This window comes from Sordaria macrospora, chromosome 1 (assembly GCF_033870435.1).
Source record: "Sordaria macrospora chromosome 1, complete sequence".
Classification (NCBI taxonomy): Eukaryota; Fungi; Ascomycota; class Sordariomycetes; order Sordariales; family Sordariaceae; genus Sordaria; species Sordaria macrospora.
The window spans coordinates 6,410,735-6,433,724 of NC_089371.1; the positions used below are offsets into that span (position 1 = coordinate 6,410,735).

General features: G+C 51.9%; 8 protein-coding genes across 8 annotated transcripts; 3 read left to right on the forward strand and 5 right to left on the reverse strand.

Moving 5' to 3' along the window:
* Positions 1-342: 342 nt before the first annotated feature.
* Positions 343-2,020, reverse strand: SMAC4_01324 (uncharacterized protein). Its single transcript, XM_003352442.3, has one exon. The coding sequence runs from the start codon at positions 1,934-1,936 to the stop codon at positions 1,160-1,162; it is 777 nt and encodes a 258-aa protein (XP_003352490.2). The 5' UTR covers positions 1,937-2,020; the 3' UTR covers positions 343-1,159.
* A 3,639-nt stretch (positions 2,021-5,659) lies between these two features.
* Positions 5,660-7,465, reverse strand: SMAC4_01323 (uncharacterized protein). The gene is made up of 2 exons (XM_003352441.2): positions 7,046-7,465; positions 5,660-6,962 (listed from the first exon to the last, which is right to left on the reverse strand). The coding sequence occupies exons 1-2, from the start codon at positions 7,307-7,309 to the stop codon at positions 6,882-6,884; spliced, it is 345 nt and encodes a 114-aa protein (XP_003352489.1). The 5' UTR covers positions 7,310-7,465; the 3' UTR covers positions 5,660-6,881.
* A 2,248-nt stretch (positions 7,466-9,713) lies between these two features.
* Positions 9,714-10,828, forward strand: SMAC4_01322 (uncharacterized protein; the record flags this gene model as incomplete). Its single annotated transcript, XM_003352440.1, has 2 exons — positions 9,714-10,070; positions 10,214-10,828. 2 exons carry the CDS (start codon positions 9,714-9,716, stop codon positions 10,826-10,828), a joined length of 972 nt encoding a protein of 323 aa, XP_003352488.1.
* A 90-nt stretch (positions 10,829-10,918) lies between these two features.
* SMAC4_01321 (uncharacterized protein) lies at positions 10,919-12,074 on the reverse strand. The gene is made up of 4 exons (XM_003352439.2): positions 11,913-12,074; positions 11,349-11,744; positions 11,164-11,250; positions 10,919-11,095 (listed from the first exon to the last, which is right to left on the reverse strand). The coding sequence occupies exons 1-4, from the start codon at positions 11,919-11,921 to the stop codon at positions 11,066-11,068; spliced, it is 522 nt and encodes a 173-aa protein (XP_003352487.1). The 5' UTR covers positions 11,922-12,074; the 3' UTR covers positions 10,919-11,065.
* A 296-nt stretch (positions 12,075-12,370) lies between these two features.
* Positions 12,371-13,734, reverse strand: SMAC4_01320 (uncharacterized protein). Its single transcript, XM_003352438.2, has 4 exons — positions 13,654-13,734; positions 13,226-13,473; positions 13,023-13,081; positions 12,371-12,947 (listed from the first exon to the last, which is right to left on the reverse strand). Exons 2-4 carry the CDS (start codon positions 13,463-13,465, stop codon positions 12,644-12,646), a joined length of 603 nt encoding a protein of 200 aa, XP_003352486.1. The 5' UTR covers positions 13,466-13,473; positions 13,654-13,734; the 3' UTR covers positions 12,371-12,643.
* Positions 13,735-14,651: 917 nt separating this feature from the next.
* SMAC4_01319 (60S ribosomal protein eL14) lies at positions 14,652-15,461 on the reverse strand. The gene is made up of 2 exons (XM_003352437.2): positions 15,338-15,461; positions 14,652-15,249 (listed from the first exon to the last, which is right to left on the reverse strand). The coding sequence occupies exons 1-2, from the start codon at positions 15,449-15,451 to the stop codon at positions 14,935-14,937; spliced, it is 429 nt and encodes a 142-aa protein (XP_003352485.2). The 5' UTR covers positions 15,452-15,461; the 3' UTR covers positions 14,652-14,934.
* Positions 15,462-17,099: 1,638 nt separating this feature from the next.
* On the forward strand, positions 17,100-18,493 carry SMAC4_01318 (uncharacterized protein; the record flags this gene model as incomplete). Its single annotated transcript, XM_003352436.2, has 1 exon — positions 17,100-18,493. The coding sequence occupies one exon, from the start codon at positions 17,100-17,102 to the stop codon at positions 18,213-18,215; it is 1,116 nt and encodes a 371-aa protein (XP_003352484.2). The 3' UTR covers positions 18,216-18,493.
* Positions 18,494-18,643: 150 nt separating this feature from the next.
* SMAC4_01317 (uncharacterized protein) lies at positions 18,644-21,905 on the forward strand. Its single transcript, XM_003352435.2, has 2 exons — positions 18,644-20,868; positions 20,942-21,905. Exons 1-2 carry the CDS (start codon positions 19,029-19,031, stop codon positions 21,487-21,489), a joined length of 2,388 nt encoding a protein of 795 aa, XP_003352483.1. The 5' UTR covers positions 18,644-19,028; the 3' UTR covers positions 21,490-21,905.
* The last annotated feature ends 1,085 nt before the right edge of the window (positions 21,906-22,990 follow it).

A 22,990-nucleotide genomic window follows, 5' to 3' on the forward strand; every position in this document is an offset into this window, starting at 1 on the left:
TTGGCCATAATGCTATAACGTACTTCAATATTATGGTTAGTTTATTGGCCTTTTTTCTGCTATGATAGTACGGCTTGTTAATGTTCACATAAACTCCGACTGACTGCCTTGGCCATTCACACGTCAGATGGATGAGGAACCAGATGCAATCATGAAAGGGAAGTTTTGTCCGGAACTTACCATACCTGGTGCTGACGAACTTACAGACAGGGATCCCGCTGCCTTCATTAGCCTTGACTAGCCTCGTGTTAACGAGATTGACATGCAAGACATTCAAAACAACAATTCAATGATATCAGGATAGACGAGCAACAAGGCACAAATTTGAGTGTTGTTGACACAATGGTGGTTCAATTTCCTTATCACTTATGTCAGATCATACGATGAATGTATGATGATGTCCTTCGATGGACTACTGGATGAGATCCCACCCGTTCGTTCCTTCCTTTCCTTCCTTTCCTTCCTTCCCAGTGTGGGTGGGTATTTCCCAGTTCCAAATTCCCCTAAATCCGGACCTTCTCTTCCGAAAAGGGAAAAAAAATTCTTGACCGGCGGGACCGGAGAGAATCGAATGGAGGGAAGAAAAGAAGGTAAAAAGAAATAATAATAATCAAAAGACGAATCCCTAACCCCAACGCCAATGTCACCACCAATTTGGGGAATGTGTGTGTAATGTGACAGAAATGCTTTGCTTGCTTGCTACTCCTTGATGCGATGCAAATTCGGTGTTAAGACAGTTGTAAAAAGTGGTATCAAGGAGAAAAAAAAGGTAAAAAGATGAAATGCAAATGAGACCCCTAAAAGCGCCGTTCCCAAATATGCAGTGACCGACCGACCGACCGAACCCCGGGCCCGAACCTGCGACCAGGTTTAAATGCGTGTGAGACAAAGGAAAGAGTGAGTTTTTGTTAACGATAGAGGAGTGTTGTTGTGGTTGATGTTGTGGTTGTTGAAAAAAGTACAGGTTGAATCGCAAGTGACGAAAGTGTTTGTAATTTTAAGACATGGCAGTCTATCCCCAAGCATGTTGCAAGGGGGATGGATGGATGAGAAGTGAAGTATGAAGTGAAAAACCACCCAAGCTTGGTCTACAAGAAAGAGGAGGTGAATTTGGTCGGATAGTGAGGACGAGTGAGAGTGAGAGTGAGATTATCCATCTTCAATCCATATCAAGATCAAAGCACTCTTCCTCATCAGCCATCGGCACGTCCAGCTCAAAGATGACGCCCCTCCTCTTCCAACCGCCTCTCTTGATGAAATCATCAGCGGCAACCAGACCTCGTGGGCGTGCCATTGCTGCTGAGACCTCCTCGGGGCGAGGACGCTGATGACGAGGCTGTGGTGCCGCTGCTAGGCCGGCACAGTAATGCGAGTCTACCGAGTCGCTGCTGGCGCTGCTGAAGCTGCTGCTGAAGCTGTCGGTGCTCGGCGTGGGAGAGGATGGCGTTGCCACGCCTGCTGAAAGGTGATGTGCTGGAGCTGATGGTGGTGTTGGCTTATTATGGTCGAAGCCAAAGTCGAAGCCGTCGTAGATGATGGTTGTTGGCGTGGTTGGTGGTTGGTGATGTACACGTGGCGTCGTCGTGTAGTGAGCACGCTCACTGTGATGAGGTGGCCCGGGCAGACTGCGTGAGGGCCGGACTGGTCGATGGCTTTCAAACTCGTCCTCGCTGATATTCCCCAGAGATGGCCGATGGGTGAAGGTGAGGTCGGGAGGATGGCACCTCAGGGGGTCGAAATCGAGATTCCTCCCGTTGCTGCTGGTGGTGGAGGAGCGGGAATCCATGGATGAAGCGTCGCTTGGTTGTCTGGCGTGTTGAACCTTGCTGGATGAGTGGCCGGACCTTAGGCCTTTATGGCTCCGGAAACTTCGGAGCATCTTTCGGTTTTGTGTGCGATTGTTATGATGGCTGGTGGTTATAGGGATGCAGAGCATAGCCTGATGCGGACTCAGGACAAAATGGCGAGAGACGAATTCGTCGTTATTTGCAATGTCGGTAGTGGTGAAGCGACTGAGCTAGACCCCAGCTACTAGACGAGTCGGTTGGGAACACCGAGGGGAGGGGGAGCGAGGGAGCTTTATTTAGGTGGCAGTGTGGTGTAAGCCAGCAAGCGGGGGAATCCACCGAGATTTAAAGTGGGCATAATCCAGAGACGTGGACGCAACAAAACTCCAGATTGCTTTGCTAGTGTAGTGTCGTGTACCTCCAGGTAGAAAGATTGCCTTGCCACAACCAGGTCGACCAGGAACAGGGCTTTTGGGATTTTCCCTTGGGAGTGAGGGGTGCCACCGTGCCTTTGCAGATCGCGGGCCCCATGACATGGCAAAGTGCTGTCTGTACCTTGCATTTCCGCATGTTCCATTCAGCTGAGCCTGTATTTCAAAGTTAAAGTGGTGTAGGGTACCGTGCTAACATGCATCAATTTTTCTTCTTATCAAAAAAGTCCCAATCGAGCAGTGCACCCCGCGATACGATACCCAGTTGATACCTTGCTGGCGGCCTTCAAATGCCGGATCTGGAAAAGAAAAATAAAGGCATGTGTTGACAGGATACGTCATGATCGGGCATTGCACGAATGCCATCATTGATGCAGTCATAGCGTCCCCTGATCAGTGCAATTGAGCCCCCCTGCTCGTTTCAAATATTCACCTTTCTGACGCAAAAGATCAACTGCTACGCTTGCGGGCCGCTCAGTGGATGACAGGACTACTGGGAAGAACGTTGGTCTGGAGAGATTCGGCTACCTGGAAACGACTATCAGTGTCTGTGATATTCGAGAATCGCAATAGTGTAAACATCTGATGCATCAGAGGCTGTTGTGCACGGTGCATGCTTGTGCCCGTCGATAGTGAACGATGCAACTTCACAAGGGAAGAATTCCACTTGGCAGGGCATCGTCGCTCGGTATCGGGTATACCATGTCATTTCAACTTACACACTCTCCCGTATATCGGCGAGATCGGATCTCGCGCACTCGGCATGGCCTGAGCCTCGCGACTTACAACCAAGGTTGGTGACATTAAAAGAATTTTCTTTCTCCATTTCCATCAGCTGTTCCCTCTTTTTGGCTCCCTTCCAAGCCTTTCTCTCTTCATAAGCCCATCATGACAAATGTCCCACCAGTTCATATCCACCAAGCCACGGCCCAAGACGTCCAAAAGAACATATCTCTCCGGCTTACACGGGCAGGGGGTGGCAACCTCAGGACAAAAGCTCCATAACAACACCCTCATTTTCGATCGTTGGAAGCCAGGCAGCCAATCTCCAAGCTCGAACGCATCGCCATCTGCACGAAATTCCAAGTTGCTTAGTCCGTTCGCCGCTGGGCGATGATCCGGGACCCGAGTAGCAGGAAAGCAGCAGGCATTTACGGCAACAAACTGTACCGGGAACGTCCAAGCTCGGCCTGCACGGCATTGCAAAAAGCGTGGAAAGCATGGGAACATGGGGAAAACAAAAACTCAAATCTGCTCTGCAGCTTCTGATTGGTCGGATAGGCAAATTGGACAAGATTCAAGCCAAGCCTTATTCCAAGGACACACAGGCGAGACACACAGGTACACAGGTACACCACAAACTTGCAAGGCTGTGATTCCTGTGATTCCTGTGATTCCGAGCAGCTTCGGGGTGGGTGTTGTTGCACGCCATCATCCACACCGGTGGGTTGTGGTCACTGGTGCGTGTGTGATGAGAATTGTATGACCTGATGACTGAGAGAAATGTGCACTAACCTTTTTGGACATATAGCCTAGCGTATGAGTAAATGTTTAGCGAACGCCTCACTGAAGCTCGATCCAGGTGAGAATTATTGACCGGCTATGGTATGGGCGTCCTTACCATTTGCTATCTCGGGGACTATAAGACGGCAAACCCTCAAGATGCCGTGCCGGATGTGCAGAGGTCCGGAGGATTGTATGTGCGTGTCGCACAGTCAAACGGTCGTTTCGCGATCGCAGAAAACAGTCCCCCCAGAGATGCAAACCAACCAAACAAACATCCCCCAAGCTTCCCGATCCCGAAAGCATGGTCCAACATGGGTTGTTCCAAAATCCCAAGATCCTTTATCGGCCGGAGGTTTTCTTCCTATCATGTGTCTTGCAGGATAGGAGACCGGACGGACAGAAAGTCTCGCTAGACAATTATCTGATCGGGTTAGCACGATCTCGTTCAAAGACCCGCAAGTTCAAGAATCGCGGAGACATGCAGTATCGATCTCAATTCACAGCTTCAGCTTGCTCAGGTACCAGCTCCAGCAGCTTCAAAACCCCTGCCTCTCCCCATCAAAACCCTCATTTTAAACCTCGGTTTAGCCCCATCTACAGATCTCTACGGAGCCCGCAATCTCACACAAGAGTGCGTGCTGTAGAGTGCGCGTCCCCGAAAATCGCAATCGCCCTGTTACTGCGTAAAAGCTGGCAAAATCATGATCGGTCAACTCAATCGATCTATTTCAAGTCGGAGGAAAGCTTATCGTGATTCCCTGCGAACATCGAGCTGTGTCGTGATTTCGTGGGATTTGACCTTTCCCTAAATGCGACGTTTGGCGATGTATGATGCGATGCTCACTGCAGTCTCGCTCGCCCCCCGTCCTCAATCCCATCCGGAGTTTATTTGACGCTTTGGTAACCAGTCAAGCTGAATGGACCTGAGCCGGGACCCGGACGGAGTCTTTTTCCTCACTTTTACAAAATGTTGTCAAGTGCTGATCTCCGAAAGCTGTTGGTTGTTGCATGTTGTGTTTGGAGTCTCGAACTCCCACATCCCAATACAGAAAATCCCCTATGTTATCATAGCTGTGGGGAGAGCATCTCCACTTGTTTGTAATTGGTGGGGTCCAGAGGCTTGTACCTACTCTGCGTAAACCTTATCACTCCGTTCAGGGTCTGGGTGCTCTTGTTTCTCACTCGCAACAACACCACAACCTTCAATGCATCGTCCGAAGTGCCCGATGGGGAAATGGTCAATGCATGTCTAAGCCCTCCCGAGGAGAGTCTGTGAGTGAGCTCCTGCGAGTCAAACCTGTGACACCACTGCACAGATCTAGCACAAAAGGCGTCTCACTGCGCGGGGGCTTCGGGACTGCTATAAATGGTGTTAGTGCAGCCACTATCTTGAAGGGATGATGGCACACGCCGCACATACATTTGTACACCTCTACGTAAGCGTTCAGTATAGCGTGTATCGAAAATTCTCTATGATGGTGAGACACAAAAGAAGGTGTAACCGGTTATCGGCAGACCCTTGCCACTTTACCTCAATGAAGAGTCCGTCCACAGCCGCGAATCCCGGGGCGCGACGCAAAGAGTTTTTCACAAGGTTCCGTTGTGTCGGCTTACCACAGGGATGACGGCTTCCAGGACGCCGGGACGCCGGGGGCGGCGGGGGCATCAAACATCGTTGATGGTAACGGACGGAACTTGCCTATTTGGGCATTTCTTGTCGTCAGACACTCTGCGTCTCAGCTTCTTTCCATTTATTTCCCGTAATGTTCCAGATCGAGATGTTTCCGGCTTGTTAGGTTGTCAAAATCCGTCTCTGTACGCGCCGAGGCGACTTGATAGACGGGATAAAATGTCAAAAGGCGTTGATGTACGTCAAAGGTGAACCTCAGCCACCTGATCGGCAACCAATGGGCGTTGCGAATCCCCCATCCTTCCTTTTCGATCTTTGAATACGGGCAAATTGTCCAAGTTTTATAAGACCGCCCGAGGTCCCAGCTTCAGGTGTTGATGATCAATGACGCCCATGACGATATGGCGAGTACGGCCATGCATAGGAGATGAAGTACTGTAGTGTGTGTATGGCCTGCGCACGTCAGACATGTGTCAGGTCCTGCTTTATTCTTGAACCTCTTTTCGGTATGATCATCTTCTGAAACGAGACCGAATGCGAGAACTGGAAATGTGATGTTGTGCATTTCGTAGTGTAGTCGGCATGCTTTTGCAGGATTACCATCTGCAGGGAAAAGCAATTTTCGACATTCTTTTCTCAAAGGAGCAACGACCGTGCCGCACAAGGTGCCTTTTTTGGAGTGCAAGGTCTGTCCCATTCGCCATGCGGCAGTTTAGCAAACATCAAACAAAAAAATGTCAGTATTTGGTCCTATCCCTTCAGCTGAAGGATATCCTCCCTCCCTTTGCGCCCCTTTTGGACATATACCCACGCCCAATCGCACAGATATCTGCTGCCGGTGTCTTAGTCGCAGCCTTTCTGTTTCTGAGTCACCCGTCGGTGGCTCAACCGGGGTAAGGTAATGTGTGTGTGCACCGGCATCATGTCACGCGGCTGACAAGAACGCCGCAAGTTCCGCTACTAGTTCAGGTACCCGTCACGGCAACCAACCAGTCAAATTCCCCGTTCCCACAAATCCGTGCTATCGGTAGCCAACCTGGTGACCTCCCTCAAGCCTCCCTTGAACCGTGCTGCCGTAAATGCCATAGCGTACCTGCTTCCTCCATTGGCGGAGACACTAGGCTGAGGTGTGCTACCTCGGCCTTACTGGGAATTCCTGGAACAGAAACAGTTCGCCGCCGTGTCCTATTCAGAGACTCTTCGGTGGTTAGGACCCGAACCCGTCAGCCCGTATAGGAAATGTCGTGCCTCTCAGTCATATTTCTCCCTTTCCATAGACTCGAACGATATACGGCTCAGCCTCGACACCTGATCGCAGTTTGAGCCAATCGCAACCGCCAGGCCCTTGGAAGGGCTACGGCCAATGGATGAATGTTTCTCGACCGTTGCCGAGTGCGGAAGTTCAAAGACGTTCGTTTTTCTCCCTGTTGTTCGCAAAATGCCCATTTTATTGCCTGATACCGACATGACATTCGAGGTGACCGGAGTTGTTGTAGTTTTGCCTGTCAAGTTGTGCGCACAATGTCTTCAAAGCAGACCATCGGACTCTCCCTTCAGGCGTTCGACACGCTTCTGTTCCCAGTTGTCGAGGTCCTTCGCCGCCAGTCTCTGTAGCTCGTGTGTCAGCAGAGCTATGATTAGATATGCCATTGCCCGTTTCCTGGGCCATCAGATGTTCTTTGTCAACTCACGTAATATTCCTCGCGAATGTCCACCTTGCGCCTGTTCTGACCCAAACCCAATTGCTCTTGTTGCGACACCTGTCGGACCTTCCGGTCGTACTTCTCGTAGCGGATAGCGGCGGCAGGGGTAAGGATGAAGGATCCGGCAACAACGACCGACATGAAGGGAAGACCGAAGAGAAGGAAGGGGTGTTTTTTCATCATTGCGCGGTACTTGGCGGCGAAGGTGTTGGTGTTCGCCTTCGACGGGAACTTGTTGCTCTGGAAAGTCATCTTGTCGAAGATGCCTTGCGGAAATCCGTGGTCGGGTAAGAAGCTATTCGGTATATGATATGATCGCGCAGTGGATGGTGACTAGGTCGAGATACAAGGTTGCCGGGGAACGTCACGATTCAACAAGCATTCGATGTCAGGAGTCGAAGCAGCATTGACGGATTGATGGATGCGACAACCGGAGCATGCAAAAGCTCAGGTGGGGCCCACATGCCAAGCAACGTGGGTGCGGATGCGATCATCTTGGAGGGTTAGGGTTTCTCTTATGTCCCCTGATATCGACGACGACAGTCGCAAGAGAGCGTAGATAGGACTTCATCTCCAAAGCTTTTGACAGAAATTGACAGGTAGAACCACCTGCACGGGCTCGTTGGGCTTGAAATTTCAGACTTCACGGTTTCCCAAGGTAACAAGATGCATTGAGGTCAGAAAGGAAATCGAACTTACATGCTTTCGGAGAGAATAGCAAAAGATATATCAGAAACACTCAAGTTACAAAGTCTGGCGGTCCTTTAGATAAATTACTATAGGCAATGAGAAGCGTTGGATGCTTTGGTGTATTATGGACGGGCCAATGGAGCGATGGAAGCAAATGGATAGCCGTCATATCACAACAGGTTTCCCACGATGCGGAATATCGAGCGCAGCGAGAACCTTTAAAGAGTGTCACCAGTGGCAGGAAAAACATCAGTGGTAGGAAGAAGGAAAGAAACAGTGTTAGGTGCATAGGCTTGATAGCGCTGTCAGTCACGGCTTCGAAAAATTTGGGATAGTGCATGCGTGTCCAAATGCAGCGAGTGGGAGGTTTAATCTTGTCGGCGGTGGCAGGGTACATTACAATTTCTTGAACCATCTCAAGGTCTGGAAGTACCATGGGAATAGGTGTGATAGAAAGCGAGATCGTAGTCTGAGTCGGTCGGCGCTGCAAACATCGTGCACATCACCCCTTCACTCCTTCCATGTCCCGTCTCCCACCCCCGTATCGCAACAACCAACCCCGTTTTAAAACTCCAAAACAGCAAAGAAAAATAAAGAACGATCATTTCCAGTATGCTTGATACCTTCTCTATCAAATAAAAAAGCAAAAAAAGCTAAGTCGCCCGTGGAATGCTTGTCGAACTAAAAACAATCCGCCAGCTGCGAAACTTTACGAAAACTGTCGCGCAGTTTTCATCAACGATAACCACTGCGCCTGAAGACTATATAGATCTTACTAGATAGGTACAGGATGCCCCGTTGTGGTAGAGGGGTCAGCTAACGACCCTTATATGGTGCCTGCCACTGGTGCCTGCTGCTTGGGCCACTCTGGGAAGGTGCGCGGGGCGGGAAGGAGGGGGTCATATCATTCGATGTTCTGTCATTGGGAAGGTGCGTGCCGGGCGGGTAGTGGCGGAAGGTACGGTGGCCAGAATGATGGCAGAGGCGATGGCAGGAACGGCGGTGGTCTGTCAGTCAAGTTCAGTTCAGTTCTGCTGCACAATCAAACGTGGTAGAATGAGAGTTTAGAGTGTGAAGCTTGACGACGAAGTTCCACTATCACTATAAACCCATATCGGAAACAATGTCGTTTCGCTAGCACGTTTTTACATTAGTGATGCTTGCGTGAGACCACTAGAGAATCAAAACAAGCGAGTCCTCTTATGGAAATGTCACACATTTTGATGCTGCGGGACGAACTACGTTGGACTCCACAAGATGATGGTGGTGACGAGGTTGCTCAACAAAACAAATGGTGTCAGGGAAACTTTAGACGGAAGAAAAGAAATATCAATACAGCACGAGTATTGGCGTCTTGATGCAAGCATAGATGTATTAGCATGATGTTCAGGCGCGCAAAATTTTGTAAAGATATCACCCATCAAGGCGTTCCGTCGTTACGGGCTGCAAGTGTTGTGAAGACATAACATTGTGTGAAAAACCAGCTATAGACCAGTTATGAAAAATGGAACACCGACCATGGTATGTCAATGCTTTAGAGGTATAGTGGGGACAGAAATGAGATAAGTATCTGAATATACGCGCTATATCCAAGCAACCAGGAGTTCTTGAGTGATATGGCAAAGCCAGCTTCGCATGGTATACTCCTTGGACACTTGTAGTCAACGGAAGACACTCACACCCTACAGATCTAGAAGAGAACTTGCAGTCGCAGCAATATGCCTATTTCGAATAGGACTAGCCTCCGGTTAAATCGGATAAAATGGCATCCAGTTGGAACACAATCCCTTGATACCTAACCTACCATGTGAGCACATCAGAATAGGTAGTGTCTACCTGACCAGCTGGACAACCAGCTTCACTTGTCCCTTTCCTCGCTCTTATAAGCTCAAAGACACTAACACACCCTTCATACCAGTAGTCAACAACACTCAATCACAAACCTTTAACACCGCAGACTCTCAAGATGGAATCCCTCTTCCTCCGCACCGCTCCCCCCTTAGGCCCAGCATGGCTCGCCTTCGAAGAACAGTCCGGCCTCAACAACCCACGCCAGGAGCTCCCCATAGCCGAGCACCAAACTGCCTACGCAGCAGCATGCCGCTCACTGAACGCCAAGATGTTGGCCCCCGGGGCTCGGGATCACCATCTCTCCCTAAACGTCACCAAGACCGAGCTCACCGTCCCATCGACACTCGCCTCGCCATCCGGCGATGAAGCAAACCGTTACCAAATTCCAGTGATACGTTATCAGCATGCCACTGCTTCCTCGGCGGGCGAAAGCGCCGCAGCGGGTTCCCAAGCCGAGGAGAAGCAACCGGATGTCAGTCCTTTACATTCACGGTGGCGGACTGTATGTAGGCGAAGCAGACAACGAGGAACTCTCCAGTCTTCGGATTTTAAAGGCCACATCCGGTATTAAAGAAGAAGTCAATGACACCAAAGCTCATCCTCCCCTGATCAAAGAAGTCTTCTCACTCACCTACCGTCTCATGCCCACTCATTCTGCCCAAGACAGCTTATCACTGTCTGTCCGTTCTCAACTACATCCTCAACCAACACAGGTCGAACAGCACAAAGAACAAACTCATCCTAGCAGGGAGTTCCTCTGGCGGCCAACTCGCCGCCCTCCTCTCACAAAACCCCACCACCCTCGGCACAATCCACGGCGTCCTCCTCCGCTGTCCCGTAACCAGCGACGCCTTCAACGGCCTAGACCCTTACGTCCCATTGCGTTTTCGACACCTGCACACCAGCGCCTGGGATCCTTCCTTCTGGAACTCGCTGCTAGGCCAGATGAAGCGGGCGGTGCCATGGGACGGGCTGGAGAGGATGCCGCTCGAGGCGGACGAGGAGACGTTGAAGGAACTGCCGAGGACGTGGATCCAACTGTGCACGAACGACAGTCTGTACTCGGATGGGCTCTGCTATGCGAAAATGTTGGAGGAGGCCGGGGTCGAGGTGAAGGTCGATGTGGTGAGGGGGTGGCCGCATACGTTTTGGTTGAAGGCGCCGGAGTTGGAGAGGGCGTTGGAGGTGGAGGAGGAGATGGTTAGGGGGCTTGGGTGGCTGCTTGGCTGATGGACTAGAGGGGAACAAGGGGAGGGGGTGATGGGATTAGTCCTTGGGTCCCGGGATGTAAGTGAGTGTGAGTGAGCTAGAAAAGTTCGTCAGGTATTGTAACAGCTGTCACAGATCAGTAGTGTGAGAGATAGCGAGAGGATGCGATTAAATCCGTGATTCCTTGGCGCATTCCTGCTATCTACAATGCTAGAGTACATAAACGAAAGGAAGCGTTGACTGAGCCGTAGTCGCCATTTATAGCACGGAGAGATCGCCGAAACGCTCCTGTTGTTGTGGTCAGTATGTGCATCATCCACTACCACCCAAGCCGCAGTTTCGGGACATAAACATACCTTGTAGCCAGGAACGGACCAGCGGCCCTTGGAGACGAGCTTGGAGGTCTTCTCATCGATGGAAGGCTCGGCAGCGGCAACCTCGTCCTGTAGTTCGCAAATTCGATGATCAGCATCATGGCCCAGTCCCAGCACTCCATGCGCCCTTGTAGTCCTCGTCCACCATCTAGACGCCCAGAACATACCACAGTAAGCTCGTCGAAGGGACGGGCAGTCTCGATGTTCTTGAGAGTCTTCTCGAGATCCTGGAGCTCAAGGTCGACCTTGGTCTTGGTGGCCTCGGCGTTCTTGATGGCCTCAACCTCGAAGGCCTCGATGGCCTTGAGCTGGCGGTTCACGTCATAGGTGGCGGGCTTGAAAGAGGTGAAGCGCTTCTCGATCTCGTTGACGACGGCCTGGTTCTTGAGGATGCTGCGGTAGGCGGCGAAGTCGATGGTGGTGGGGAGCTCGGAAAGCTGCTGGAGCTTGCGGCGGGCGTCGTCGTTGCGCTTCTTGAAAGCCTGGAGGCTGGCCGCGGTCTGGCCACGGAGGCCGAGGGAGGTGGTGATCTTGGCCCAGTCGACCTTGAGAGCTGCGTTCCGCTGTTTTTAGAGGACAGACAAAATTAGCTCAGAGTTCAACTTCGCAGCATCATGACGACCCAAGCCGACAGAGCTTGGACGGCGCAATTGACGGCGACGAAATTGAGCCACCCATGAATGGCAAACGGTCGCACGGCCAGAGTCTCCCCACTAACGGATTGCACTTACTGCGGCCATTTTTGCGGTGGTTCTGAGGTGGTCAGGGAGTGGAGGTCAATCGCTGCCAGTGTCGTTGCTTGCACTCGGCAAAGTTGAAGCAGGCCTGTGAGCCGCCCGCCGGGCGATCGCAAACCTGTCACGTGACCCCACCAGCGGGACAATCGGGTCACGGCGAGATGTTCTTTACGATTTTAGGTTCTGAGCCAATGCAATCATATTGACCATTTTTTTGAGAAAATGGAAGCCAGGGCTGTTCAGCCGGTGGTTAATTTCAATATTTATGAGAGAAATGGCAGTTCCGCTTGGGAGCCCTTGTTTCCCAGCCTTCTATAAGGTTTGTCGATCTACACGGGAGGTACCGGAAGGCCTCAAGTCAAAGCACAGCACATCTGGAACCCTTCACGACGTTCCTCACGGACAATTTCTCGGCCACCCCATGGACCAAATTTCACATTTGATCATGAGGTCTACAACACGAAACGAAGCTGTTTCAACTTTCCGCAGAACTTCATATCACGGCATGATGGACCAGAACACCTTTCACATCCACCGTTGTCAAAGAGGTGTAGAAGCTGTCCTAAACTTGTGGACACATAGCAAACTCAACGAATGGTTCGCTAGGCTGGCCAGAACGAGACGCGCAAGAGTCAATGGCAAGAGATGTAATGAGAACCTATTGGTGGCGGGTTGGTGGGTCAAGCGGTATATTTTGAGGTCATTCAACGGCTCCTAACGACAACTTAGATGCTCAACGCCATGATGGAGTTGACAATATCGTTGTCGTTCTCTTTGAGAGCCTTGATGGCCTTCTTGCGGGAGACGTTGGCCTGGGTCATGACAAGCTCGATGTCCTTGTCCTCGATACCCTCGGCATCGACTTCCTCACCATCATCCTCCTCCTCCTCCTCCTTGGCCTTGCCCTCCTCCTCGTGCTCGTGGCTGTGGCCGGCGTGGTCGTGCTCAGCGGACTGGCTGGCGAGCTGCTGGGCAGCGGCGGCCTGGGCGGAGGCGTTAAGGTCCTCAATCTTGGCCTCACCGAAGACGCTGTCCTGAGTGTTAGTATCTGAACGGCGAGGTAACCAAGGAAGCTCCGCGACGGTAGCTGACGGGCAAGCTCACATGTAGGTGTTGCTGTTGGGGGACTTGTAGACCTCGGGGTTGTTGATGACGAAGAGGATCTGGTCGTCTGTTAGCTACGGTAGTTCCCCACCAAAAAGGGAGCTCCAAGCTTCCGCCTCGAAACAAAGCTGTCCAATCGCGGGGCTGCCCACGACGGCAGCAGTGGTCCGACAGCAGTCGCTCTTCCAATGTTCCCAACTCACGTTCTTGGGGCGGCGGAGAGTGACGCGGGTGATGCCGGGGACGGGCTGGAGGTGCAGCTTCGCGATAGCCTGGCGAGCCTTCTTCTCGTTGCGGGAGTGGATCACGGCCTGGGAGCCAGCGGGAAGGCTGGAGTCGCCAGCCTCGATATCGGACTCGTCATCGCTGGAGTTGTCGAGATCCTCGACCTGGGTCTTCTTAACCTCCTCCTCGGGGAGCTCCTCAACTCTGGGATCGGCCATTTTGATAGCTAGTGGCGGATTGACTGGTCAGCTCTTTAGCCCCGCACACAACCGCGCACACACAACATCGCTCAAATGCGTCCCCTTTTGCGCTCGTTCGGAGCTGCAAAAATGGCAATATCGTGCCTGGGCGACGGCCCCGAGCAAAGGGCGGGTACCACGAGTGCGCATCTCCTCGTCGTACTCACATTGTTGGGAAAATACCGCTAAAGTCTGATATGCGGGGTTGTGAAGGGGTCGCAGGCGTGGTGGGAAAGAAAAAGTTCGGGATCCAAAATTCACCAAAAGTGCGTGCACGCCCCGGCCCCGGTGTGTGATCACTCAACCGGGCACGGCAGCCACTGCCCAGCTTACCCAAAAGCCTCCTTTGGCCAATACCCCTCGGTAGCCCTAACCGTCTTGTTAGGCCAATTTGGACTCGACAAGATTGTGGAGCCACATATGCGCATAGTGAGGGGCCTTGATGAAAACGGTCCACATACATCTTGAACGACATTGTGCGTCCAAGTTGTTTACATGGAGATCTTACATGTTCTGTCAAATAGGCAAATTATGAGATCTTGGTCCTGCATTGCTTTGCTTTCAAAGTTGAGCCATGTTGAACAATCACCAATTTGGGCATTCCTGTCTGAACCTACCGAGCGTAACTTGCCTTCTCTATATTGTCTTGGCAGGGGCTATCACCAGTGAGGTCATCTTCAAGATCTACTCACAGGGTAGAGTGTGGTGCAAGTTGGATTGCTCAAACTGCCGAGTCACTTTCACGACTCTCACCGGGATTGCCGAAGGACGCCAGTTCGGCATGTTCTTGTACAGCCCAACTGTTGTGGGCAGTTTCATGCCACGATTCCTCCTTAAGTAGCAACGGACATGGGATACCAGGCGTCAATGATACTTGACTCTCATCGTATTCTCCAGCCTATGTTCATGAGGATCTCGGAACGTCAACATACCGCTTCACACGCGGACAGCGTGCCACACCCCAGAGCCCAGCCGAAGAGGAACCAAACCGTGGCCATGGAAGTTGCCATATCCCTTGTCTATCCATGCCATCCGCTTCTGCTGCCACGAGTCGCCGTCCAACCGCGTTGACGCGTAGTCAAGCCAATGCCATTACTTCACACCAGATCCCTAGTCACCGGAGCAAATGTCACGATCTGGTCTTCCCTGTCTGGAGCACGGATTTGTTCATCACAGCTTGCTTTGATTGATTCCAGCACCTCAGATAAACCCGAGAAATGGTGGTTGTTGGGGGATAGACCTTGGGGTCATTTTTGGCTTAATTCGCATTTTCCCTATGACGCCGCGAGCCACCCTGATGATGTGACAAAAGAGGTCTTCCGAGAGCGACGCAGAGAGGTATCCCAGCAACCCTGATGCTGATGTTGTTCATGCAGACCGTTTCGAAAAACCCTCCACCCAAGAACCATGCCGACCAAACGCTCCCATCTCTAATCGTCCCAAATCATTTAAGCAGAGGCCTTGATCTTGGCGAGAGCCTTGCGCTCCTCGAAGCGGCGCTGCTTCTTGAGGCGCATAACCTTGAAGCGGTCGAAGTCGGTGAGGGCCTTGCGGCGCTCCTGCTGGAGCTGCTTCTTGGCCCAGTTGCTCTCCTTCCACTTGGCATCGATGCCAGCGGCCTCCCAAGCCTTCTTGACGGCACCGGTGCGGGCACCACGGGGAAGCTTCTCGACGACGAGGGGGGTGAGAAGGGTTCTGGCGAGGGAAACGACGCCACGGGGGGCGGCGAGCTTGGGGTCGGACGAGGGGCCATCGACAAGGACCTGTGTATCGCGAAAAATGATCGTTTAGTTTCCTGTCCTCGCGTCTTGAATTTCAAATCGGTGGTTTCCACGCTCGGTTCAAACATACGCGCTTGTGGTCGACGATCTCGACGATGGTCGCGAGGCTGCCGGTCTCGAGCTTGAGGACACGGCCAACCTCAACGAGGCGCCAGGCGCTGGAACCGATCTGGATATCCGCCATTTTTCTTGTCGGTCTGAGTTGGGTTTGCTGGGTCAGCGACAAATCGGGAATCGGGGGAAAAGTGCGGATTGTCGCAAATTTCAGGAGAGAAGCCAAAAACGCCGTGGGATATGCTAGAGGCTTAGGGGGTTCGATATGCGTACCTTTGATGCTGGTTACGAGGCCGTCAAAGAGTCCAAGTCATCCACCTTGCATCGATATCCAGACCAATTTTTGTGTGCGCTCCGGTAATTGGCAGGGCTAGGCGAAAAGTTGCGGCCACAAATTATTCCGCCTCCGTGGCTTAGCTCGCAAGGTGCCTGGCGCATGGGTGTCAGCCACGACTAGCGCGGGGTTATCCCGGCTAATGCTTCAAAGTGGGCCTTATCGATAACGGTCAGCCACTGCAGTGGAAATTATCGCGGCCTCGACCACTCACCTTCCGTCATCAACATCGTTAAATCGAAGGTCTCGACGCAACCTTGATGTTCAACAAGCAAAGCAAGGTGCACAGCGACACCATCGGCAACATTTCTCATAGACCCGTCTGCACACACATGCCCTGGCGATCAGGGTTACTTCCTTTGTGTTTACCAAGCACTTTCATCTTTTCGTTCCAGATTCACTTCTTGACTTGGAACTAAGGCAGTACAGAACGGTCCATCATCAGGCGTGAGTCCCGTTCAGGTGTGGACTCTGCTGACATCACGGAAGCCCAAAGCCAGCATGGAACCTGATATCAAGTTAGAATTCTTCCAGTTATGAAGTGGTCACATCGTAAGTCTCACCACCGCACAATACGTTTTCAGATATCTTTCGGGCCTTTTGGTGAAGCGGCTGTTCAGTTCGTTCCCTTCTGGACCACGCTCATCCACAAGAAGCCTACCTTTCATGCCCAACGTTGGCCAAAATTCCAAGCTGCCAGTCCACCTTTCCGTGCTTTGCCTTGATTTCCTTCCCAAATCAAAGGTGTATGGCTAGGGGACATGATGCCTTCATTGGCAGATGCTTAAAGAAGCAAGTGAAGTTGAACACCATGACATGACAATTGCGCATGTGAATGGCACGGATGATGACCGAAGGTCGGATTGTGGCTGGTTAGGTCGACAATAAGCTTTTGATGGATCCACTGCACTAACAGCCGCAACGATCCGTTTCCGCGGCCGATGAATTCTCAAAACCATGTGCAACACGCAACGAAGTCATGGTGGCATCACAGCCATCGTTTCTGCGAATGAGTCCCCCATTCCCAATTCGCTGTTCACGTATCGAATGATAAAATACCGGACCAGCCGCCAGAACGCTCTCCAAAACAAACGAGGGAAAGGTGATTGGTGAAGCAGCATGGACACAAGCCTGTTCTGTCACTTTGACAGCGCGGCTCTGGGGATCTGCGGAAGCATCATCACCCCCACCCTTGATAACTCAACGTGGGGAACGTACGAGATGTTTGTTTCAAGCAGCTGTCGGCCCGAACAACCTTGCTTTTATACAGCTTGACCGTCCAGACCTCGGACTCTACTTCGTTCATCTCTCAACTGACATTGCTCTCCTCATCTGAGCCACTCCAACGTACGAAACAGGCTTAAGCTAAGCCTACGTTGACGCTTTTTCTCCGCCACCCACATTCACCACTTGCGCAGATTGCTGCACAGACAGTTCAACCATCATGGCACAGCCGCTGGCCATTACAGCAGCCGACACCGAATTTTGCGAGGCGACACCAGAACAGCGAGAGCTGGCATGGAAGCTCAACGGCGTTGCTTGGGCCCGACCCGTGTCCATTGAAACCTACGTTGCCCGGGAAATCCACCTTTCGGAACAGGAGCTTACCAAGGATGGGAATTGCAAGTACTGGGTGCTGTACCTGAAGGGATATCCACGGCAGATCATCGCAAGTTGCGAAACCACCAGGAAAGAGGTCTTGATCTCAGAAAACGGCGTTTCGCGGGGTGGCTACGGCTACGGCATTGCCAGTGTGTACACCAACCCAGACTACCGCCGCCAGGGCATGGCTGCAACCCTGCTCCGCCACGTGCAAGAGGCTATGGATCGTGACAGCGATCTCAGCGTCTTGTACAGCGACATTGGCCGGCAGTACTATTCGAACCTGGGCTGGCATGTATTCCCCAGCGAGGAAGTCACTCTTACCTACATTCCGCCTACCTCGACTAGTAGCAACGAGACACCTGCCCTCCAACACACGCAGCCCGAGAGCATACGGTACTTGCGCATCGAGGAACTGCGCAATCTTTGTGACGTGGATAAGCGTCACCTCTGCGCTCGCTTCAGTCAAATTCCGGCCGACGGAGCAAGTCATGTCGCATTCATGCCCAGCTTCGCTCAGATGTCGTGGCAGATAGCGCGGGCTGAGTTCGTCGCTGGAAAGCTGTTGAACGGAAAGTCGCCAGAGAACCGTGGAGCCATTACTAGCAGCGGCCGGGCTTGGATCTACTGGGACCACGACTGGAAGTCAAAGAAGCTGAAGGTTCTAAAGGTTGTCACAGTGATGGAGTCGTCACCGCAACAGCGCATCAATGACATCAGGGTCCTTGTGGAAGCCGCACTGGTCGAGGCGACTACGTGGGGTCTGGGGACCGTGTTGTTGTGGAACCCAGATGAGGAGACGACGCTGGGCTGCAAGGCCGTGGGAGATGTGCATCCCCACGATATTGATGTCGTGTTCGACGAAAGGATTGATGACAGTATCCCATCTTTACGGTGGGCTGGCGGGAAACGCAAGGAGACGGTGTGGGAAGACAACTATTATTATTGCTGGTGCTGAAGTCAGTTGGCCTGCTTCGCCGTGGCTCGGCCCTCTTATGTTCTTTCGCAACTTTTCTTCGGTTTCAATCAGCTATGGTTTAGAGATGACAGAGATCGGATGATACAGGCCCTGGCATAACCTAGATGTTAGACGAGTGAAACGTTTGGACGATCCCGCTCTGATTGAATATAGAACACATACGGTGAACTGGTGACAAGACATTGGGTCCATTCAGGTGAGATTTTCAAGCTTGGTTCAAGCCTGTTGTAGCTTAATCGAAACGACGATTCGGCTATTTGAAGAGACGCTTCCCCTTGCGATGACCAAAATTGAAAAAAAAAAAGGTTCAAGAGTGCAAATGAACCTAAGTTTAAAACCCTAACGTGAAATTGAATTGATGTTGAAACTGCCCGCGATCTGGGCATCTTCGAGATTCCATCTGGCCGTTGAGGTACCGCACGATGTGGGGCTGCGTTACATGGGGCTGAACGAGCGGCAGGGATCCGAGCGGTCAAAACGAGACCACGACAAGTCACCCCATGGAGTGTGTTTATCCGAGGACCATCATTTTCCGTTTTGCGCTAGGCTTTCGCGGACAAGGGACCAGTTCCCTTTTGGAAAACCCCCCTCTCCCCCATCCTGGAACCTGCTGCATCTCCTTCAACGAGAAAAAACCAGCAGCATGTCAGCACAACCTCGACGCATCATTTCATCCACAGTCTAACGGCCAGCTAGACCATGCTACCCGAACTCCATCTCTGATAAGAGATTCAATCCCAACACCTCCATTGTCCCTGAAGCGAACCAGCGCACCCGCGTCGAAATGCGAACATGTCCCTTCGATCGCTGAACACGACGGCAGCCGCTGCGGCTAGCCGAGACCGCTCGCAATCGCTGCTCTCTCCTTCCGATTACGATGCCGATGCTATCTCCATCCGGAGCGAACAGGACACCGACAGTGAAGATGACGAACGCCAGCTCCGTGCGCGCAACAGCCGCGAGCTTCTAGCCCATGACCGCCTCGTATTAATGGAGGAGGAAGAGCTGGAACAGATGGTAACCGAAACGCGGCGGAAACAAGAGTTGGAGCGCACTGTCTCTAACCTGCCAATCCCTGGTCCCCTACGAATGCTTGCGCGTCGCATGAGCGATGTTTCGCCGTCACGATCGAGAAGCTCCTCTAGCGCGCCGGGAGCGTCAACGGATGATCTGGTGGCCGAGAAGCGAAATAAACGGCGACAACGGAGACAAGCCAAGAGGGACAGGTTGCTGGCCGAGGCACAGCACGGGGAGGATGGCGAATTGATGTACGAGATGGAGGAAGGGGGCATGAAAGACGGAAGTTCCACGGGCGACAGCAGCGATCGCGAAGACAGCGACGATGTCGACCGAAGAGGCCTGCTGTATTTTGCGGATGCCAAGGCCAGACGCAAGCGTGATTGGTGCCGATGGATACTCATATACGCCATGATAATCGTCGCCTTTGCCATCCTGTTTTTGACAGCCTGGAAACTGTCACTGAAAACGAAGCGGGGAAATGCCATCTCAAGTCGGCCCCTAGTGAGCAATGGCACTGCCATGTTTGCGCCTACTACCATCATCTTCAGTTTGGATGGATTCAGAGCTGATTTTCTCAATCAAGGACTAACACCAAGACTCAGTTCTTTCATCAAAGAGGGCGTGTCGCCACTGTACATGCTGCCCTCTTTCCCTAGCGTCACCTTTCCCAACCATTACACGCTTGCAACAGGCCTGTATCCCGAAGCTCATGGAGTTGTCGGCAACACCTTCTGGGATCCTACACTCAAAGAAGAGTTCTACTACACGGATCCAGCGCGCAGTTTGGATCCGAAGTGGTGGCGCGGAGAGCCCTTTTGGGTCTCAGCTCAGAAACAGGGACTCAAGACGGCCATCCACATGTGGCCAGGGAGCGAAGCCCATGTTTTGGATATCGAGCCTACGTATATGGACAGGTATAATGGAAAGGAGAAGCTCGGAAACAAAGTCGACCGAATCCTGGGCTTTTTGGACATGCCAGATGATCAACGGCCACAAGTCATCGCGGCCTATGTGCCAAATGTTGACTTTGACGGCCACAAATATGGCCCGAACAGCACCGAGATTCGATCTACAATTGGAAAGGTGGATCGGATGATGGACAAGATCTTTAAGGGGCTCGAGGAGCGGCATTTGACCAACATTGTCAACGTTATTGTGGTCTCGGATCACGGCATGGCAACTACTGATATATCCCGGCTTGTCCAACTTGAGGACCTGGTCGACCTCAGCAAGATCGAGCACACAGACGGCTGGCCGCTGGTGGGACTGAGACCCAAGAACCCCGATGACCTTCAGGGTATTTACACCGACCTGGTTGAAAGGACCAGAACTAATCCAAACCTCGAAGTTTATTTGCGCGATGTCAACATGCCGGAGAGGTATCATTTCTCGAACAATGAGCGAATCGCGCCGCTCTGGATCGTACCCAAAGCTGGTTGGGCTTTGGTCAACATGAAGGAGATGAATCTGAAGGAGGCACAGGCGCAGGGAGCCGTGTACCACCCGCGTGGTCTTCACGGTTATGATCACGAGCATCCCTTGATGAGGGCGATATTTATTGCCCGCGGTCCGGCGTTCCCTCATAAGGCGAATAGCCGGCTGGAAGTTTTCCGTAAGTGCACTTTCTGTGGTCTGTTGTGGAATGTGCTTGTGTAACAAAACCCACTAACTGTCGGGTGCTCCAGAAAATATCGAGGTTTACAACATCCTCTGCGATTCCGTCGGCATCTCCCCGGCGCCCAATAACGGAACACTTCGTCTTCCGCTGAGACCGGTAGGACTCCATAGTGATGAACCTGGAGCCGGGATCGAGAGTCCGGTAGACCCTGTGACATCCTACACATTAACCTCATCCGCTACCCCTACTACTACCTCAGCTATGACCATTACTATCACGGTATCTACCACTGCTTCAGCACAATCGGCTTCCACCGATCCTGTCACCTCTGCCGTTACCTCGGCCGTCACTCCGGCCCAAAGCCTCTTATCCACATCCTCCCTGAATACGCCTAGCACCAACCACCCGAACCCGCAACCTACCGACCAACCGCCCGAAGGCGACAATGGGACGGACGGTAACAAGCCATCTGATGGCAACTCCGACTCGAAAGAACAAAACTTTTGGGACTGGTTTACCGGCAAAGTGAGCAAGTGGTGGGGGAAGGTAGCAAACTCAGGCAAGAATGACAAGTCGGACGAAAAGGCGGACGACAACAGCTCGTCGGCGCCTTGATTCGATCAATGGCATTCTCCTAAGAATGTTTGCGACATGCATTTACGGCGTTGTTGGGAACACACGGAATGCTTGAATACCACGCGTCTGTTTTGGTGGCCTTTGCTTTTTTATTCCCATTGTCGGTTTCTCTTGGCTTGGCTACCTGTCATATTGGACTCCTAAGAGTTGCCCTCACTACGTGGTTGCTCTTTTTCTTACTTGCCCCTCATGCAGCAGCAATATTTAATGTAATCATCTCTGGACGGAGCTCTCGATTGGCGTATCATAAATACATTGTCACATTCTCTCCATTTCAAGCAATGATTGTACGACCTGACAGCGCAATTATCCTGGGGGAGTGTGCAGGTGTCTTAGTTTCGGCGTTGGAGGTGACCAGCGACAGATTTAGGAATGAAAAAAAAAAAATCATGAATATGTGAAGCACTTATCTGGCAGATGTGGTCACCATCCAGGCCGACGGGGGAGCCGGTGGGGAGCCGATGGCGCGCCGGTGCCAGACAATCAAGGTCCGCATATGCATCTGCACCACTAGCATGGGCTTTTCTGTGCCGGACTGTTCATTATCCTTTTCTCGCTTCCGTGTTCCTTCCCTATCATGTTATTTGCCGATGTTCACGGTTTAACGCAAGGTCACGTAATCAGAAACTTGTGACAATAGATAGTGTACGAAGCTCTCAAGGTAAAAGGGTATCCATGCGTGCAGAAAAGCAGCACTCGTTGCAGTGAAATGCTCACCTTGGCCCATTGACAGCAGTGTTTTATAACTCGCTTATTTTATCATACGGCACCGCAACAGGAGGGAATCAGATGCTTCGAGAGCTGACGAGAATTTTATCAAGGAGAGGTATGAGAACAGCGAGCTTGAGCTGAGTAAACAACTGAAGTCGGAGTCCAATGAAGTGACTGTGCGGAGTCTCACTTGCACTGTAACACATAATAATGGTGGGAGCAATACAGTCGAACCACCTGAAAGTACAGCCTCTAGAACTGCATATTCACCAAAGTATGTCTTCTAATTGCATACCAAGGTGTGGTCTCAAATCCCTGTCTCGCCTAAAGTATGGCTCCTTGTTCTGCATATATGCTAGTTAGTGCATAATCCTCGGCTGTCCCCCATATGTCCGAATTACATCCAAAATTGGGGATTTGACTGTAACCTCAAGGTTATGGCATTAGTACCCGTAAAAATGCGAACATTCCCAAATCGGTGACCGAGCTGTTAACGGCGATAACATCGGCAGAAATGAATGTCTCTAAGCTCGAAAGTCTAACGCCTATTCAGCACACACAACTTGCCTCTCGGGTCAAGTATTGGGAGGAGTAAGCCTACGTGCTGGGTACGGGATGGCCCCGATGTGTACAAGTGGGATCTCCTCGTTTCGGTGAACAGGCATACCGAACAAAATCCTCAAAGATCCTTCCATAACAGACAAGCCTCACCCATCCATGGACACGTATGGCGCCCCCGCACCGCTCTTGCACTCAGAATCTATCGCTG